The sequence below is a fragment of the Gouania willdenowi genome, chromosome 7, assembly GCF_900634775.1.
Source record: "Gouania willdenowi chromosome 7, fGouWil2.1, whole genome shotgun sequence".
Lineage (NCBI taxonomy): Eukaryota > Metazoa > Chordata > Actinopteri > Blenniiformes > Gobiesocidae > Gouania > Gouania willdenowi.
Genome location: NC_041050.1, coordinates 38,814,732 through 38,833,631, shown reverse-complemented (window position 1 = coordinate 38,833,631; position 18,900 = coordinate 38,814,732). Strand labels below are relative to the sequence as shown.

General features: G+C 40.1%; 2 protein-coding genes across 2 annotated transcripts; one reads left to right on the top strand and one right to left on the bottom strand.

Moving 5' to 3' along the window:
• Positions 1–14,023, top strand: tfe3a (transcription factor binding to IGHM enhancer 3a). Its single transcript, XM_028452182.1, has 11 exons — positions 1–354; positions 5,136–5,234; positions 5,531–5,590; positions 6,141–6,294; positions 6,384–6,527; positions 7,006–7,104; positions 9,754–9,871; positions 10,119–10,175; positions 10,282–10,357; positions 10,798–10,945; positions 12,144–14,023. Exons 1-11 carry the CDS (start codon positions 257–259, stop codon positions 12,474–12,476), a joined length of 1,386 nt encoding a protein of 461 aa, XP_028307983.1. The 5' UTR covers positions 1–256; the 3' UTR covers positions 12,477–14,023.
• LOC114466623 (myoD family inhibitor domain-containing protein-like) lies at positions 13,768–18,627 on the bottom strand. Its single transcript, XM_028452211.1, has 5 exons — positions 18,600–18,627; positions 18,024–18,175; positions 17,345–17,464; positions 17,146–17,274; positions 13,768–14,793 (listed from the first exon to the last, which is right to left on the bottom strand). Exons 2-5 carry the CDS (start codon positions 18,148–18,150, stop codon positions 14,531–14,533), a joined length of 639 nt encoding a protein of 212 aa, XP_028308012.1. The 5' UTR covers positions 18,151–18,175; positions 18,600–18,627; the 3' UTR covers positions 13,768–14,530.
• Positions 18,628–18,900: the final 273 nt, after the last annotated feature.

Here is an 18,900-nt window from a genome sequence, read left to right as displayed (position 1 = left end):
CAGAGTCGCTCTTTGCTTTCTGAGCTTCAGGCTGGACTCGAACCATCAACCTGCAAACTTTATCCACCATCCTTCACATCTTCCCTCCTGCTCGTTGCTAGTTCGGTTCGGTTCGGTTCGGTTCGGTTCAGTTCGGTTCGGTTCTTCTCCTAGCTCGGACTCCCGCGGCCAGGCCTTCCACCCTCGGTCACTGTCGGATCATCAAGCCGCTCTGCTCTCCCCTCCGTCGGCTCTCAGCTCGCCTCATTCGCCGGTGATGTCTTCAGGCAGCCCGGAGCCTCAGGAGGCTGGAGTCCTGCAGCCGCAGACCGTGTTCGTCATCCTGGACTCGGCTGAGAATCTCAACGTTGTCCGGTGAGTGCGCAAACTTCAGCGTGACCCTCGAACCAGAAAATATCATTTTTTAACACCGTAGTGTTTGGATCTAAACTGTTGTTGTAGAAGACCGTCACATTTTATAACTCATACATTGTATCACCGTGACGATGGTTATCGTTTTAACACCAGGAAACTGCGTTTTATTACGTTTTATTTGCCTAAAAAGTGGAAATCTTAAATTGTTAGGTTTTGTTAATGAAGTTTGGTGGTTAAATTTTATGCTTCATAAGTTACTCATCATTTTACATTTAGCATCACATGCGATTTTGTTTCATTGAATAAGTTTAAGTCTTAATTTTTATGATTTTTGTGAGCAAATGTGATTGTTGAGGTGAATTAACTTTCATTTTAAACGCTTTTACTTGAACACGTTATTATTTATAATGTTTGTGTTTCATCACTGAGCTGAAGCATTAATGTTATTATAACATCAACAAAAAACCTTAAGAAAACCTTATATTGGTATGTGGAAGAAGTTGAAATCTTAAATTGTTTTTTAAATTGAGTGTGGTGTTCTGTCAGAGGGATATACATCTTATTTTTAATGTTCTTTAAATGAACTTTGGCATCATGATTCGTTTTTTATTGGCCTATTTTCTTTTTTTTAAAAGTCGGACAGATTTCTGTTTCACTTTCTGTTTTTCTGCAGCTCACACCTGAAGGTAACACTTCATATGACATTTTATGGCTTTAATTCATATTTTTTTATAAAACTTTAGGACTTAAATACATTTGTGGAAAAACTGCTTCAATCTTAGATTTTAGTGGAACTAATCCAGGTCTAACTAGACTCTATTGGAAAAAAAAGACTAATTTTAACTGCAACAGTCACTTTTATAAGAGTTGCAGACTGCACCTTTAAAGTAACACAACTTATTTCATGGCTGATTTGTGGTTTTAGAATGCTAACAACATTTTTTTCAAAGGTACTCTTAAAAAAATAAGTCTTTGTTATAAAGCATTAAATGAAGTAACTGGACACCAAACACCATTCATAGAACATGTCGTTTAAATTTTGAACTTCTTTAAAAAATCAACCAAAGGCCTCATAAATAAAATGGAGGTATTATGTTTGAAATAAAAGTTAACCATTGAAATCTTTCACTTTCATCAACTCTGAGGACAAAATCTCTGTATTTGTATTAACACACGAGCACTTTTCATTTCCTTGGTTAGAATTAAAAAGTTATATTTAGATGAGGGTCTTTGAACTTTCTGAGAATCACTTCTCTGATTCTTCTCAGGGTTTGTAGTGAATATAAATATCAATCACAGGCGTTTATTATTGTTCCTCACTCTGACCTCTGATTCGTTGTTACACACATCAAACCAGGATAAAGGATAAAGCCTGGAAAAATCAGCTATCCTGGATAAACTTATCCCCAAGTCGGTTGAATGAAAGCCGGCCAAGTTTATCCAGCACAAGTAACCATGGTGATTTAGCCTCTACAGCTAACCTGTAACCATGGTGATTTAGCCTCTACAGCTATCCTGTAACCATGGTGATTTAGCCTCTACAGCTATGTGTTGCAGAGCAGGTTAACAACCAGGATAAAGTTATCCCTGCTGTGGCTCTGCTGTCAGTGTTGTGAGAAATGAGTGTTTTACAGAATGTCCATGGTTTTTATACACGTTTCTTCACCGAAATATTATAAATAGTCATTTAATTTGTCTGTTGACTGAACCATACTTTCATCAGTGATTCTGTGATTGTATTCATGGTCTTCTTAAGAAAGCCGTGACCGCTCACTTATCTCAAACATCCACAGCTGGCTTCACTAAGCCTCGTCTCTTTATCATGACTCAGCAAACGTGCCACCGATTTATATCCCCCCCCCCGAAAAAGACAAATCCACTTCCTGTTTAGTAAATCCTTCTTTTCCCACTAACACACAGCCTGAAAATGGACAATTACACACAAATAGTTTAATTGTTATTTACAAATGATTACAAAAGTTATCCCATTAAAACATTGAGAACAATGTTTTCCCACGCGAACCTCAGCACACTTTGTTCCCACGCTCTCAAACACATCACATGTAACTAGGCAAGACCTGTATTAGCAAGGGAAATATGTATTTGGCAATTGAAAATTGAAAAAAATTGCAAAAATGACAACCTGTATCTGGATTTGTTGACAAGTTTGTTCTTTTTACAAATTAAATTGAAAGTTATAATGCAGGAAAAACAGAAGACTGACCTTGACCTTAAAAGTGACCTTGATCGAAGGTCACTTTTAAGGTCATTGAAGGCCAAGGTGATTGAAGGTCAAGGTCACACATTGAAAAGAAATGTTGTTCAATGGTACCAGTCTGAGCCCTGGGTCTCAATTTGTGGCCAAATTATAGAGAAAACATTATTTTTTGTGACGTCATGAACTTTGACCCTTACCGATCTTTTTACTCGTAGGTCGTACAGCTTTGGTCCAACAAAAAAAAAAATAATCCACTTGAGATGATCTCTAAGCATCGAACTTGTACCGTAAATATTGATAGAGATATTGAACATTTTGTTTTTTGACACTTGGCACAACCTTGACCTTGACATTTTGGCTCCAAAAAAGGTCGACAGATCATCCTTGACATTGTCCCTATGAGATGACATACGTGTCATTAGTGCTGCATTAAAGGTGCAGTCTGCAACTCCTATAAACGGGACTTTTTGTCATATTTACTAAAGCTGTCACTATGTAAGTTCAGCTTTACATCAAACTAATAGTTTGTGTGAAAAAAACAGGCTCATTGAGCCCCGCCCCCTGCTGCTCCTGCAGCCTTTGGCAGATTGCCAGAATGCACCGTGACCGAGCAAAAAGAACCATTTATTGCCTTTTGTGATTTGCATTATTTGTAATGATTTATTTAAATGTGTTATGTATTTTTATGTCTTAGGGACCAGGTCTGCGAATTAGCTGTTAGCTATATGGCCTATGAATATGGCATCGGTTACTTGTAACAATGCTTCTTGTTCTGTCCCTATCAAATAAACATATATACAAACCAATCGCTCACAACCAGTTGCTCACAGGCCCCGCCCCTTTCCTGGGGCTGGAGCGCCATCTTTTTTACAGTGTATGGTCTGGAGGAGTAGAAGATAAAATTGTTGACTTTTCTGCTTGAAAGGTAATTACTGCTGCTTGATTTACATTATGTTTGATTTGTAATTGTTACACTAGAACTTTGTGGTGCATGTGTTGTTTGTGTGCGCGCAGCAGCCTCCGTGTTAGCTGCTGTAAGTGACACTGTACGGTTTTAATGGACTAACTAACTTTAATCCACTAACTCCCACCGTAAAGGGTGTGTTTCACTGGTGAAAAGTGTGTCACTCAAGCTCGGACATCGGATTGCTGTCATTTAACAGTTTTATTTCAATTCACCGCTAACTATTACTAGCACAGTAACCGTGTCGTTTGCCAGCCAGGTAATCAACTGTAACGACATAAACAGACACACCCACAACATTAACAACACGGACATATTATCTACTGTATGAACTGCACACATGAACATTTAAGTAGTTACAGGTTTAACATCTACACGTTAACTCACCAGCTCAGCTTCACCAGTCAAAACAGCGACATCCGTACAAATGAAATCCGGCAGGTAAACACATACGCGGGTAACACACATCACGCCCTATATTTTCTTAGATTAATCCGCCCCAAATAAAATACAGAAAAATGCGATAATTCTATAACATAATACAGAGTGTTTGGTTGGCGATAAATCAAACAAATAAATTATACACCAACATGTGAAAAATAGGAGAACTCCACACAGACACTGTGTTGTTGCTGCTGCTGAGGTGTGTGCACATTGAGAGAGAGAAGCGCTGCAGTAATATGCTTTTAACAGAACATGTTATATTACTGCTGTCGGACTAACGTTAGCTTGTTAGCTCCTCTGAGGGAGGGACTTTGGAAAGTTTGGAGGCAGGACAAGAGAGCAGCAGGGAGGGAGGGATCTGAAAGTTGTGGACTGCACCTTTAATAGCCTAGGAGGAGTTCCAGGACAAAAGAGTTGTCTGAAGAAAAATAATAAGAACTCCTACTATAACATTGTATTTGGTAATTTTCAATTGCCAAATACAATTATTCAAGAAAATTCAAATGAAATTTAGTATAAATCCAAAATTATTATTTTAATTTTTTTATTTAATTCATTCAGTTTTCTTAAATCTGCTTACATGAATATGAACACATGAAGTGACACATGCTTATAAAGGTTATGAGCGGAAGTTTTCATTATTGTGAGCTTACGTTGAACTCATCGATAGAGATATATTCATCCTTGTGTTTTTAGGGCAGGGGGTCCAATATAAGGCTCGCAGGCCAACAACCAGCCCACCGGTATGTTTAATGGGGTCCACATTAATTGTTAAAATAACAAAGGTCATAAGAGGTGAAACATTCAATGTTCCTTTTCCTAATGTGTCCACTGGGGGTCGCACTGTTTTAGTTACAAACAAAACACAAAGCAGGCCTGAGCTGACCAGCAGAGGGCAGCAGAACACTGACTTTATTGGTTTGAACCAGTTCAAAATGAGCGAAAAAATGGTTGGAAAATATGAAATTCACATTATTATTATTTTTTAAATGTGTATTTTTTTATACATAAGTCGTTGAACTGTTGCTGTGCTGTTCTACACAGTAACAGGCTGAGCCTCACTGACAAGCCCCGCCCACTCCACCTATAATTTCACACACCTGTGAGACTGTTTCTCTCTCCACCTCCATCTGATTGGCTAATCGTGTGTGGCAGGGTGGAGTCAGGGATCGTGGCTGACATCGAGGTTGACGGTTTGATTCCCTCAGACAGCGACACCTTCTACCAGATCAAGAGTCAGCCAATCGGCATCAGGTGAGACAGCCGAGAACCGCCCACCATGGACCTCTTACGACCTAATCTGATGTTTGGTTGATTGAACATCTATTGATTTATTTGTTTATTTGATGGTGATAGCGGCGCATATTAATGAACATTTATTTACTCAGCAGTGGATTAGAATATGCTGAGTCATAGTAAATAATGCTCATTAGCATCACAGCTATATATTATTAGAACATTTTTTTTAAATTGCAAAGCTCAATAGATGACACTTTTTTATAAATGTTGCAAATATTTGTTTTTAATCAAAGACATGACTTCGTTTTCAGCTCCACAGCAGCTTCATCTCCATCTTCCTCCTCCTCTCTGCCCTCATTCATCGGCTCCAGGTAAACAACAACATGTACGCTAACAACAGCAACAACAACAACATGTACGCTAACAACAGCAACAACAACAACATGTACGCTAACAACAGCAACAACAACGTGTACGCTAACAACAACAACATGTGCGCTAACAGCAACACGTACGCTAACAGCAACAACAACGTGTACGCTAACAACAACAACATGTATACTAACAACAACATGTATGCTAACAACAACTTGTACGCTAACAACAACAACATGTATGCTAACAACAACTTGTACACTAACAACAACAAATACACTAACCTAACTGTAACTCCAACTACAGTGTCACAACATAAACAAAGACTACACTAATTATGACAATAACAAAAACACTGCAACCTAAAATAATAACAAAAACTACCACAAAACAATCTTTGATACTGTAAACAACAACAAAAAGTGCAGGAACAACAGTACCACAAATCCCACTGTAACTACGACTACAACCATCACAAGACCTGCTGCACCAAGTCCTCCACCTCCCACCCTGTACAGCCATGCTAACATCCTGCTCCTCCTGCAGGGTTCTGATGCGACAGGACCTGATGCGTCAGCAGGCTCTGGAGGAGCAGCAGAGGGAGGAGCAGCATCTACGCTGCACTGACTCCTCTTCCCCCATCAGCGTCTCCCTGTCCTCTAACAGACCTGCTGCTCAGGTCCCTGTGGAGGTGCTGAAGGTAGGAGGAGCTAAAGAACAGCTAGTGTCAAATCAGGAGAGCTCAGTAAGGGCCCACGTCTCCCATCATGCACCTCTGTGCTCCCTCAGGTCCAGACTCACCTGGAGAATCCAACCAGGTACCACCTGCAGCAGGCTCAGAGGCAGCAGGTCCGACAGTACCTGTCCAATCAGAGGCCAGATGCACCACTAAGCCCTGCCCACAAACCACTGGATAGCAACCCCAAAAAAGAGGTGTGTGTGTGTGTGAGTGAGTGCGTGCGCGCGTGCTCAGTGTGTACCTGTGTGTGTTCAGTTTGTGTGTGTGTGTTCAGTTTGTGTGTGTGTGTGTGTGTGTGTGTGTGTGTGTGTGTGTGTGTGTGTGTCAACTCTTCCTCTCTGACTGGTTCTGCTGACTCAGCAGTTCCATAGGATCTGACTCAGCTTCCTGTTCCTCACAAACATTCTCAGCAGAACAAAGAGATCAACACAACAGGCAGCTCTTATCACAGGGGGTGGGGTCACAATCAGGGTCACATGATCAACATTCATGTCGGCATTAAAATAATGACCAATCAGATCATTAACAGGAAACAACAGAGTTTGTGTGATTATTTTTTGTGTGATATTTTTAGTGTGTTTTTCTGTTTATTTGTTAGTTTTTATTGTTTCTGTTCCAGTCAGTGCTCACTAACCATCTGTTAACAACGGGGTCTCTGATTGGTTCCTTTAGATTAAAGACACCATCATTGATGACATCATAAGCCTGGAGTCGAGTTTCAACGACGACTTTCTGACCCTGATCGACTCAGGACTGCAGCTGGCCAATACGGTAACACACACACACACACACACACACACACACACACACACAATGTCAACATTAACATTTGTTTGTTTGAATAAAAACACAAACAGTTGCACCAAAGCAAACTAAACCACTTTGGAGGTTTGAGCAAACTTGTAAATACTCAATAACTCAACAGTGTTTGAGTGTCTGGCTGTGTGACTGTTTATTAGTTCATTGGATCTTCACCAGCTTCCATCGTGGTGGTTGCTAATCTTCGTGGGGTCCATAAAGAAAAAATCAAGTTTTAGTACACGTAGGAACTGAAAAAAATTCAAAATAAACAGAAACAATACTTTCAAAGGTACATCAACACACATTTTCATTACACCAACGAATAAATGAAAAATACATGATATAATGATATATACATTAAGATTGGTAAAAATATGATTTTAAAGCAGTAAGTGGAGTTGTGTGTGTGTGTGTGTGTGTGTGTGTGTGTGTGTGTGTGTGTGTGTGTGTGTGTGTGTGTGTGTGTGTGTGTGTGTGTGTGTGTGTGTGTGTGAGAACTCTGGGAGTTTTTGTGCTTCTTAAAAAGTTGGTTTCTTATTTCTAACAGTCGTCCGGTCTGAAAGAGGAACATCAGCAGCAGTGACTGCTGACTGTGTGTATGTGTATGTGTCCGAGTGTGTGTGTGTGTGTGTGTGTGTCAGTGAGTGAGAGATCAGACTAAGATGAGGATTCTGGTGTTGCTGCCTGACAGTGAGAAACGGAGGATAAAGTCGGAGGTAAAGCTGCAGGTTTTTGTGTTTGTGACCTCTGAGGTGTGTGTTGGTGCTGCTGATTGGTTCCTAGCTGCAGGTTTGATGCTGTTTTTCAGTTTTATAGATTAGACCATAACGTCGCCTCAGCATTTCCTTCTTCCATAGAAACCACTCAAACTGTTCATAATGCTCCTCTGTGTGATTCTACTGCTTCCTTTGTCTTTGATTGATTCCTTATTAGGATTTTATAAAGTGCAGAAACTCAGCTGTTGCTCTTAGTGTGTAACAATCTACTGCTGCTGACATAGCACTTTGCCTTCAAAATAAAAGCAAATATATATATTTGCTTTTATATATATATTATATATTGTTTACTGCAACATGTAGAGAGCTGCTGCTCTGTTGAACTCTGGTCATTCAGGTTAAATGTGTTTCTCATCAAAGAACTCAGAAAAAGAGCAACATCACATTTTTGTGTATTTATAATGAAGTGAAAATGAAGTAAAGTTGTTAGTTAACTTAATGATTTCTGGATCTTTAAAGCTCCAGTATTGTGCTATTTTTCACCTATCTCCATTTGTTCTAAGAACCCCAACAGCATAGTATTTGAGTTTTTTTTTCACAAACTCGTTTGTTTTCAAGAGTTTTAGCCTCTGAAAAGACACTAATAATGCTTCTATAAACGGGATGTTTTGGGGTGTTCATGAACATGCATAAGTGGGCGTGTCTATAGACGCAGACTTCATGCCACAGCTTTATTACCATAGCGATTTTCTTTTGCTATTCATCCACTCCTGTTATTGTTTTCAGCCAAAAAAATGCACATTACAGTAAAACACATGGCTATTTAAGCGGCTATTGTGATTGTGAGTCAGACAAACACTGTTTCAGGGTGTGTATGCAGCAGCAACAGCAGCAATGAAGTCAGTCAGCTGAGTCAGCTGTTTCAAACACTCACCAGAGCTGCTACGTTGCTTTCTTCTCCTCTTCTCCACTACTGACTACAGGAATAGTCCATTTAAGGTGATAGTCCACTATTTTGTCCAACGCTGCTTCGCATTGGGTCACAAACTCGTCAGATCATGTCAATGGCAAAACGAGGCAGTATAACGGCTACTAAAAATGGAACTGCTGTGAGTGCTACACCATGGCTGCCCCCTACTCCTCAGGGAGGGGTATGTAGCTTTACATATAAGACAATAGTGTAATAATATATGTTCTATATTAAACCGCAGTGTTTGTTTTAGCTGTGAGGTAGTTTGAGAGGGAGGAGCTCACATTCTTTTAGGGTAGGAGGAGCCAGGATTGTCAGGAGGTGGAGTTTCCGCTACGTGCTGTCACCTGGTGAGAGGAATCCAACTGTCCTGTTTGGAGCTGTGTTTTTACAAAATGTGGAATAACAAGGGAGGGAGGAAACAGAACATTTTTAACTTTGTTCGTCTGAATGAGGCTAAAGAATGTATATCACTGTAGAAAATTATTAGAAAGTGAATTTTTCGCAATACTGCCCCTTTAAAGATGATGCCAACAGTTGGGAGCAAAGTTTTAGAAAGATAATGTTAAATATTTTTTTAATATATTACAAAGTCCCTTCAAATTAAAAGTGCTATATTTTCCACTGTTGTTACTTGCTCATAAATAAAACCCCCAAATATTTCCATTCAACAGAAATGTTACTGTAAATAGTTTCTTTGGTTGTTTTAAGCTGTAAACTCTACGGAGCCAAAGATGCATCACTGAGCGCTAGAATAATTTTTATTTTATTTAATTTGTTTGTTTAAAAAGATGTTTGTTATGTTTCTCAGTGTTTTTCACATTTCACCTTAAAGTTTTGTGATATTCAGGTCAGCTGACCACTGACTCTCCCTATTGGTCCAGATCCCCTGTTGCTATGGGCTCACTCTGCTCTCTAATTGGTCTGTTGCAGCTGCCGGTGTCGGGTAACGTGCTGGACACGTACAGCTGTGGAGGGGAGTCGGCCACGCCTATCGTAACCATTAGCAACAGCTGCCCGGCTAACCTGCAGGTCAAGAGAGAACTGAATGGTATAAACACACAAATGTACACAAACCCACATGTATTAACACAAAGTATACAAAGACACACAATTCTACACACATGTGATTTAATGTAGAAACACACCTTTAATGTTGTTTTGTTAGTTCTACATTTGTTGGTATGGGATGTTTGTTATATTTACATATTGTTTCAGGTGTTGTTGTTTACGTGTTTCGTTTATTCAGATGTTATTGTGTTATTGTTTTTTAGTTGTTGTTTGTTTGTTTGTTGCAGATGTGGAGACCAAAGCGCTGATCAAAGAGAGACAGAAGAAAGACAACCACAACCTCAGTGAGTGCTGAGACACTTTTGGACCAGTTAGTTACAGATTACTCAGTAGTTACATGTTAGTCACTGGTCACATGTTGTTAATGACATCATTTCCTTTTGTTTTTAGTTGAAAGACGAAGACGCTTCAACATTAACGACAGAATCAAGGAGCTCGGAGCCATGATCCCCAAATCCTTTGACCCGTCAGTGAACACACTCACTCAGCACACACTAAGAGTAATCAGATTACTTTAGTCATCAACACAAGTATCACTGAGTCTGAGTAATCAGATTTCTTTAGTTACAAACAACAGTAACACTCAGTCTGAGTAATCAGATTACTTTAGTCATCAACATGAGTAAGAGTTTGAGTAATCAGATTACTTTAGTCATCAACACAAGTATCACTGAGTCTGAGTAATCAGATTACTTTAGTTACAAACAACAGTAAAACTGAGTCTGAGTAATCAGATTACTTTAGTTACAAACAACAGTAACACTGAGTCTGAGTAATCAGATTACTTTAGTCATCAGCACGAGTAACAGTTTCAGTAATCAGATTACTTCATAGGAGCACAGCTAATGCTACGACACAGTAATAGTAGAAATAGTGTTGGTAGTAATCTGATTACTCTGTACTTAGGGAGCCACGGTGGAACAAAGGAACCATCCTAAAGGCGTCGGTGGATTACATCCGTAAACTACAGAAGGATCAGATGAGAGCTCGAGAACTGGAGGAGAGACAGAGGAGGCTGGAGAACACCAACCAATCATTGCTGCTACGCATACAGGTGGGCGGAGCTTCAGACTGTTCCCTCTAAAGGCGCGTTCACACCAAGCACATCGAAAGCATCAGGTTTACATTCACAATACATGGTGGATGCACTTCTAGGGAGCGTCGGAGGTCCAGCTGTGCCTCCTGTGCGACACGTTTTGAACCTTTTCGCGCGGCGGATGCTTTTGGCGTGCGTCCGTCGCTTCCAATGCGGCCGACGCTGGAGTTGGGATTGTTGAACTTTTGGGGCATATTGCAGCACGTCGACCAATCAGGAGCGTTCCCCAATCGTGACGGATTCAGAAAAATGAGCATCTTCGACACTGTTGACAAGCGTCTGTATTCATTGAGCATAAGCGTCTAACAACGCGCGTGAGGCCCGATTTTGACGTCCGAAACGCGTTTGGTGTGAACGTACCACAATGGAGTCCTTTTGTGACTTTTGGTGTGTTTTGGGATTTATTTTGTGTTTTTCTTTGGTTGTTACTGTATTTTTACTGTAATTTTGAAGTACTTCTGTATTTGTCAAGTCATTTTTGCTATTTTCTTGTTGTCTTTTTGTAGTCCTATTGTGTTTTTTCCATTATCATATTGTGTACTTTTGTTGTCCTTTTGAAAGATGTTTAAGTCATTTTTTCGTATCTTTGTCATTTTGTGTTTTTAGTGTAATATTGTGTGTATTTGGTGTGGGTTTGTGTCTATTAGTGCGTTCATAGTTTAGTTTTAGTGGTTGAAGTTTCATGGTAAAACATCTTAGTTTCCTCCACCCATATGGCAGAAGCAGGGTATTATGGGAGATGTAGTCTTTGCTTCTCAGAGTTCTTTAAAGGTGATATTCTGGAGCTAACGAAACTAATAAAGGTAATGGAATTAATGAAGCTAATGGAGCTAATGAAGCTTATATAGTTAATTAAGCTAATGATGCTAATTGAGTTAAAGCTAAAGAAGCTAATGGAGTTAAAGGAGTTAATGAAGCTACAGTTGAAGTGGATGGCTGCCGCCTCATTTAGTGGCCCACTGTCGCTAAATACTTGTTCATATGGATCTTGTTGGATTGTTTCTTTCTTTATTACTCTGGACTATTTATTTTTTAAATGCACTGAGATGACTTTGTTGTAATTTGTGCTATATATATAAAGTTGAAATTAATTAATGGAGCTAATAGAGCGAATTAAGCTAACAGAACCCTGACATGTCTCCTGTTCCTCCTGCAGGAGTTGGAGCTCCAGGCTCGTCTCCACGGTGTCACCTCCTCCACCTCTTGCTCCTCCTCCATCGCTGCAGACACTCTGCTCTCTCCTTCCTCCTCCTCCTCTTCCTCGCTGGTGACTCCTTCTCTGTGCCTGGACGCGCTGAGCTTCGTGGAGCTGGAGGAGGCTGGAGGAGCGTCGGCCGTGTTCTCCTCTGCTCTGATGTCTGAGGTGGAGCTACACGGGCTGCTGATGGAGGAGGACGGAGGAGGCGTGGCCTCTGACCCCCTGCTGTCCTGCAGCGCCTCCAAAACCAGCAGCAGGAGGAGCAGCTTCAGCATGGACGAAGATGTCTGAGCCCCCGTGAAACTGTTTAAAAAGATTTTATATTCCCTGTGAGCGTCGAAAATGCAGGTTCTCAACTGGTGGTTCAAAGAGGAGGTCAAACAAAAATGTTTTTATCACATTTTCTTATTCCAGATACTGAAACGCTTGAACTTTTCTCTCACTGCGTCATTTATTCTTCTAATTTCACCTTCTTGAAGTCTCTGTTTGAGCTGCTGTCATGTCAACGTACACACACACACACACACACACACACCAATCAACATTCAGAGGTTCCTGCACTGATGACTTTTAAGATGCGTTCACACCGTATGAATGCGACCACAGCGCTGCAGTAGCCTCCATCTCCCCTGATGTGTCGCTCGCTCACTTCATCACTTTATCGCTCCAGTGACGCAATCACCGTGTGTGTGCGTGTGTGTTTTGAGCCGGTGACAGGGTAGAGAGAAAGAGAGAGAGGGTTGATCACTTATTTTCCTTCTTGCTCCGCTTTTACGGTTTAAATGATCAACTTACGGAGATATTAAAGGATGAATTCACTCAGAATGTGTTATGGTCAGTAATTACTGTGGTTTTCAAGAAGTTAACGTCTTTAATTTAGCCCTGATAAACTGAGGAAGCCGTACAGCCTCGGCAGCAGCCGTCTGCACTGAAGCGGGAGGGAGCAGGGAGGGGCTACAGCCTCTGCTCTATAAACAGTGAAGGATGATTGATTTGTCGTTTGAAGTCACTTAAAAAGTTCCGATTTTTCAACTTTTCAAATTACACGTCTCGTCGCTTTAGGGGAGATAACTTGAGGTTGCGTCATTTACATTGATTTTAATGTTAACGAGTTGCTTCAGTCACTTCAGTCGCGTTTGGTGTTAAAGCACCTTAAAACGTGTCGTAGTAGCGTCCCTGAGGAGGTCCTCCATAATCTGTTACCATGGCAACCACCGCTGGCCTCCCACTGTTGACCATCCTGTGTAACTATAGTTACCTTCACTGTGGTTACTGTTACTATGGTAACTTCATTGACCCACAGTATTGTCTGATCACCTTTTTAACTATAGTTACAGCTTAACATCCTTTAATGTAACCACGGAAACCAAGCTCGTTCAGAGCTGTATCACAACGTGCAGCGTCACTATAGCAACCCATTGGTCAGCTGGTGTGGGTGTGTAACCATAGTAACAGATGTCTTATTGCTGATCATGAACCAGTTTGTGTGTTCCTACCCAGTGTGACCAGTCAGAAATAAGGAAGTAAAGCCAGGGGAGGTTTAGTAGTTGGAGAGAGAAGCTTTTATTTTGAATGCACTGCTTCCTGTTTCCTGGGAAATTGGAAATTTTGTTTGAGCTTAAGATCAAACATTTGTTAAACCTGTAGTGATCGGATAATACTGTAGATTCAGACTTGCCCACATCTGTTAAAACAGGGCGTTTATATTAAAGTGGGCGTGTCCTAATGTGGGCATTGGTTTGATCCAAAAAGGGAAGTTTCTGTCCTAAATGTTGTCGTAGTTTTTGTTTTTTTCTAGTTTCAAACTTTTCTATAGAAATAAAAGTCAGAGAAAGATACGCTGTGGGTGTGGTCTCTTCTTTCATAAAGGTCAAAAAACGCCTTCGTTACTTTATTTTCAGTGAAATCCAACCTTGCAACAAAAGCCTCAGTGTGTCATGGAAAACATAATCCACTTTAGACCCTCCCACTTCTGTAAGAAACGCCCTCATCTGTGAAGAAATGCTTTTTTGCAACGTAAAGTTTTAATTGGAGCAGATTGTGTGACATCACGTTGTAGTCCTGTGATTGGCTGCCTACGTTCTAGTCTTCCTGTGATTGGCTGCCTACGTTCTAGTCCTCCTGTGATTGACTGCCCACATTGCAGTCCTGCTGTGATTGGCTGCCTACGTTCTAGTCCTGCTGTGATTGGCTGCCTACGTTCTAGTCCTCCTGTGATTGACTGCCCACATTGTAGTCCTGCTGTGATTGGCTGCCTACGTTCTAGTCCTGCTGTGATTGGCTGCCTACGTTCTAGTCCTGCTGTGATTGGCTGCCTACATTGTAGTCCTGCTGTGATTGGCTGCCTACGAGGGGAAGCAGATGGAGCAGCATTCTAAGCATATCTCCAGACAGTCGGCAGACGCGCAGCAGCAGTCCTCGAGGACTGCACAGTCCAGCACTGCCGTGCACGTGTCATCCTCGCACGCCTCCACACAGCAGCAGCAACAGCTCGCCATGTCACAACAGCTGGCTCCGCCTACTCCACACTCAAGGCACGCCCCCACAGCCGAACACATGGACAGCAGCTCGCCGTACAGACACGCCAGGAGACAGTGAACGCAGCATCCTGTATAGAGAGAGGAGACAGTGAACCCAGCATTCTGCAGAGAGAGGAGACAGTGAACGCAGCATTCTGCAGAGAGAGGAGACAGTGAACGCAGCATTCTGCAGAGAGAGGAGACAGTGAACGCAGCATTCTGCAGAGAGAGGAGACAGTGAACGCAGCATTCTGCAGAGAGAGGAGACAGTGAACCCAGCATTCTGTATAGAGAGAGGAGACAGTGAACGCAGCATTTTTCAGAGAAAGGAGACAGTGAACGCAGCATTCTGTATAGAGAGAGGAGACAGTGAACGCAGCATTCTGCAGAGAGAGGAGACAGTGAACCCAGCATTCTGTATAGAGAGAGGAGACAGTGAACGCAGCATTCTGCAGAGAGAGGAGACAGTGAACGCAGCATTCTGTATAGCGAGAGGAGACAGTGAACGCAGCATTTTGCAGAGAAAAGAGACAGTGAATGCAGCATTCTGCAGAGAGAGGAGACAGTGAACGCAGCATTCTGCAGAGAGAGGAGACAGTGAACGCAGCATTCTGTATAGAGAGAGGAGACAGTGAACGCAGCATTCTGCAGAGAGAGGAGACAGTGAACGCAGCATTCTGCAGAGAGAGGAGACAGTGAACGCTGAACTTATCAATGTTATTTTTTCTCTCGGACGGTTTTTGACTGTTAGTAAAAACATGGTAACAGATAATGTCAGCAGTGGGCGGAGCCTGTTTGTGGTCAGCAGAGATAAGCAGATGTTCCTGTTGGAGCTGATAAACACACTGTGTGTGTGAGTGTGTGTGTGTGTTTTGGTTCCATAGCTGCAGGTGGGAGGTCACACACCTTCCTGTTAATCTATAATAATAATAATAATAATGATAATAATAATAATAAACCTTAATGTTAATCTAAGGTGTATTTTTTGTTATGTTTTTTAAAACTTCTCACGTGTAGAAAAGCCTCTGAACATTGGTGGCGTTCACTAACTTTTCTCTGAACTAAAACCAATGTCTTCACGCTGAGTCGAACCAACGCAGGAAATGAAACGTGGACCTTTTTCTAAAGGTTTAATGAGTTAAATTTCATAAACGTTATGTTTGGGGGCCACTGTGTAGAGAGAGAACAACTCCGGTCACTCCAAAGGTTCGGTTTTTTTTACAGCAATGGCGGCTCATGGAGCCACAATAGTTCCCAGAAGTGATCAGTTTATTAGAGCGGTTTAGACGGGTTGTGATGCACTTTTGAACGGTAAGACGTTATTATTATTATTATCATCAGCGTATCTAAACCCATTAACGTGTGCATTAAGGCATGTTAGTGGATTATCCCCCACTAAACTAGTAAGTTTTTATTTTTATTTTCAATTTTTGTATTTTTTTTTTTTACTATTATAATTTTTTTCATTGTGAGATACACTGCTATTGTTTTCATGTTCAAAAAAAAGAGAAAAAAATTCTAAATTCTTCTTAGAAAATTAAGGGATTATTAGCAGAGACACAGCATTACATATGTTCTTCTTTTTTATCAAACAATAAGCTTTTTGATTGTGTTAATTGTGGAAAAAGTGCAAGTGAAGTGTTTGAATATGATCATCTCACAGATTTTTTATTGTTATAATCCTGATTTTTTAATTTTAGATTGCTCCTGCTGACTAATCGTTTCTTTGTCCTCTCTGGTTTGGTTGGGAAGTCAAACATTTTACCTCCTTTTTCGGAACGATTGGAGCATCCCCATACAGCACAACAAACTGCATGACAAGTTATTAATGTTTCTGACTTTGTTAGACATTTATTTAATAAATTTATCTTGGTACATAAGTGCATAGTAATAAAAAATCTAATGTCTATTTTTATATATGTATAAACTTAATAAATGTGTTTTCAATGGTGTTTTTAAATGACCCCCCCTTTAAAAAAAAAAAGAAAATTAAAGAAAATTCAAAGCAATACATCCTGTGTACAATACAAATTAACAATTTTTTTTTTAACCAAATTAATGTTGGCCTTAACTATGTCAAAAAGCAGGTAAGCTGTTTACACTAATTATTAATACAAATTTACAGTGGAATTTTTTTTAATGGAACTACATAAACATATAATGTATATACACATACATATGACGGTGTACTGTATACATATTGTCAATCAATGCAGTTATTGATGACAAATTACCAAAAATCACACTTATGTCACTAGGAATCAATGGATTCTAATGACTCGCCAATAACTTCCGGGAACAAATTCAGTCTTAAATGAATCACGTGACGATCAAGCATTTTGGACTTCCATTGTCGTAAATCTCTCTCTAAAGGGCTGTGGGTAAAATTATTTTTTTAAACTCCTGCCATGGATCAGTATTCTCTGATCTGATTGGCTCACCGTCTCCAGCAACTTCCTTAATGTGGGCGGAGTTAGTTTTGCGTTTAGTCGAGTGTAACCGCTTCTGATTGGCCTTCTGTCCATGGTTTATATCGCTTGGGGGCGGAGACTCAGCTGAACCATCCACTCCTGAGAGACGAAGAGATGACATCATTGTTAATACGTAACTGATGACATCACACATTAGGCGTTTCCTCACCGAGGTCAGAGGTCAGCTGACTGAGGGCAGGCAGGAGTCGGGACGAGCTGTCAATCAAAGAGTCGTTGCTGCTGTCTGCATCTTCTGACCTCAGAGGGGGCGGAGCTTCCATAGCAACATCTACAAACAGTGAAAAGGTCAGAGAGCGATCAGCTGATCTTTAGTTAAAGGAGGAGGAGCCACCAGTTAGTGAGTTAATAAGAGTTGTAATGAGTCAGGTAATGAGTTAATTAGGATTGTATTGAGTCAGTTTATGAGTTAATGACTCAGTTATTGAATGAGTAAATGAGTAATGAGTCAGTTTATGAGTGAGTTAATGAGTTAGTGAGTCACTTAATTAGTTAGTGAATTAATAAGGGCTGTAATGAGTCAGTTTATGAGTGAGTTAATGAGTTAGTGAGTCACTTAATTAGTTAGTGAATTAATAAGGGCTGTAATGAGTCAGTTAATGAATGAGTTAATAAGGGTTGTAATGACGTCAGTTAATGAATTAATGAGTCAGTTTATGAGAAAGTGAGTTAATAACGATTATATTAAGTCAGTTAATGAGTCAGTTAATTAGTTTGTGAGTAACTAATAGGCTGTAATGAGTCATTTAATGAGTTGATGAGTCTCTTGCTGAACTAAACTCGACAGAGAAAACATTTTTCTTTCTTTCTTTTTAATTTGTTCATTTCACCTGAACTGATATTTGCTGGTGTCCCATTGGCTGTTGGCTGGCGTGTGATGCTTCCAGATTGGTTCTCATCTTTCCAAGCCCCGCCTCTTGTAACATAATCAGAAACGGCGTGTGACGTCAGGTCCATCCTGTCCGAGTGTTTAATAAAAACACTGTTCCATAGAAAAACACAAACATGTTCTACTCACAGTAACTACACAATCAACACGTCGAGGACACAACAAAACAATCATTAAGTTAAAGAAATAAAAAAGTGTTCAAAGTGATTCATCAGATCAAACAGAAAAACTATGACGACAGAAGGAAACGTAAGATTAATAAATAATGAAATAAAAATAATAATACAGTGTAAAACAACAGTCGTGTTCCAACCTTTAAAATAATAATAATAAAGAAATAAGAATAGTTTGAACTGTTTCTCAGTCGGTCAAATATTTTTGTTTGTTATTAATAAAATTAATCTTCTCAAACATTGCGTTTTTACACATTAAAACATTTAACATCTTTATCTAAAAGTTTGTCTGATGAACAGAAACTTTACAAACTAATGAATAAAGTTTAAAGGTTTAAACTCACCTCCTCTCTGCACTGCTCTCTCTCTCTTCTGTCCTCGACCGCCGAAAGGGGCGGGGCTACAGTCCCCTACTCAGCCTATCAGCTAACAGCTAATAATGACGTTTTACTTTCATAATCAAACTTTAGTGTTAGATACAGAGATAAAAAAAGAACTAAATCAGGTCACGGTGAGATTATTATTATTATTATTATTATTATTATTATTATTATTGAATAGTTATATCCACTAATGAACTCTTTGTAATTGTATTTTCAAATGTATTGAAGTTTATTATATTTAATTAATTATAGTTTTGTTTTC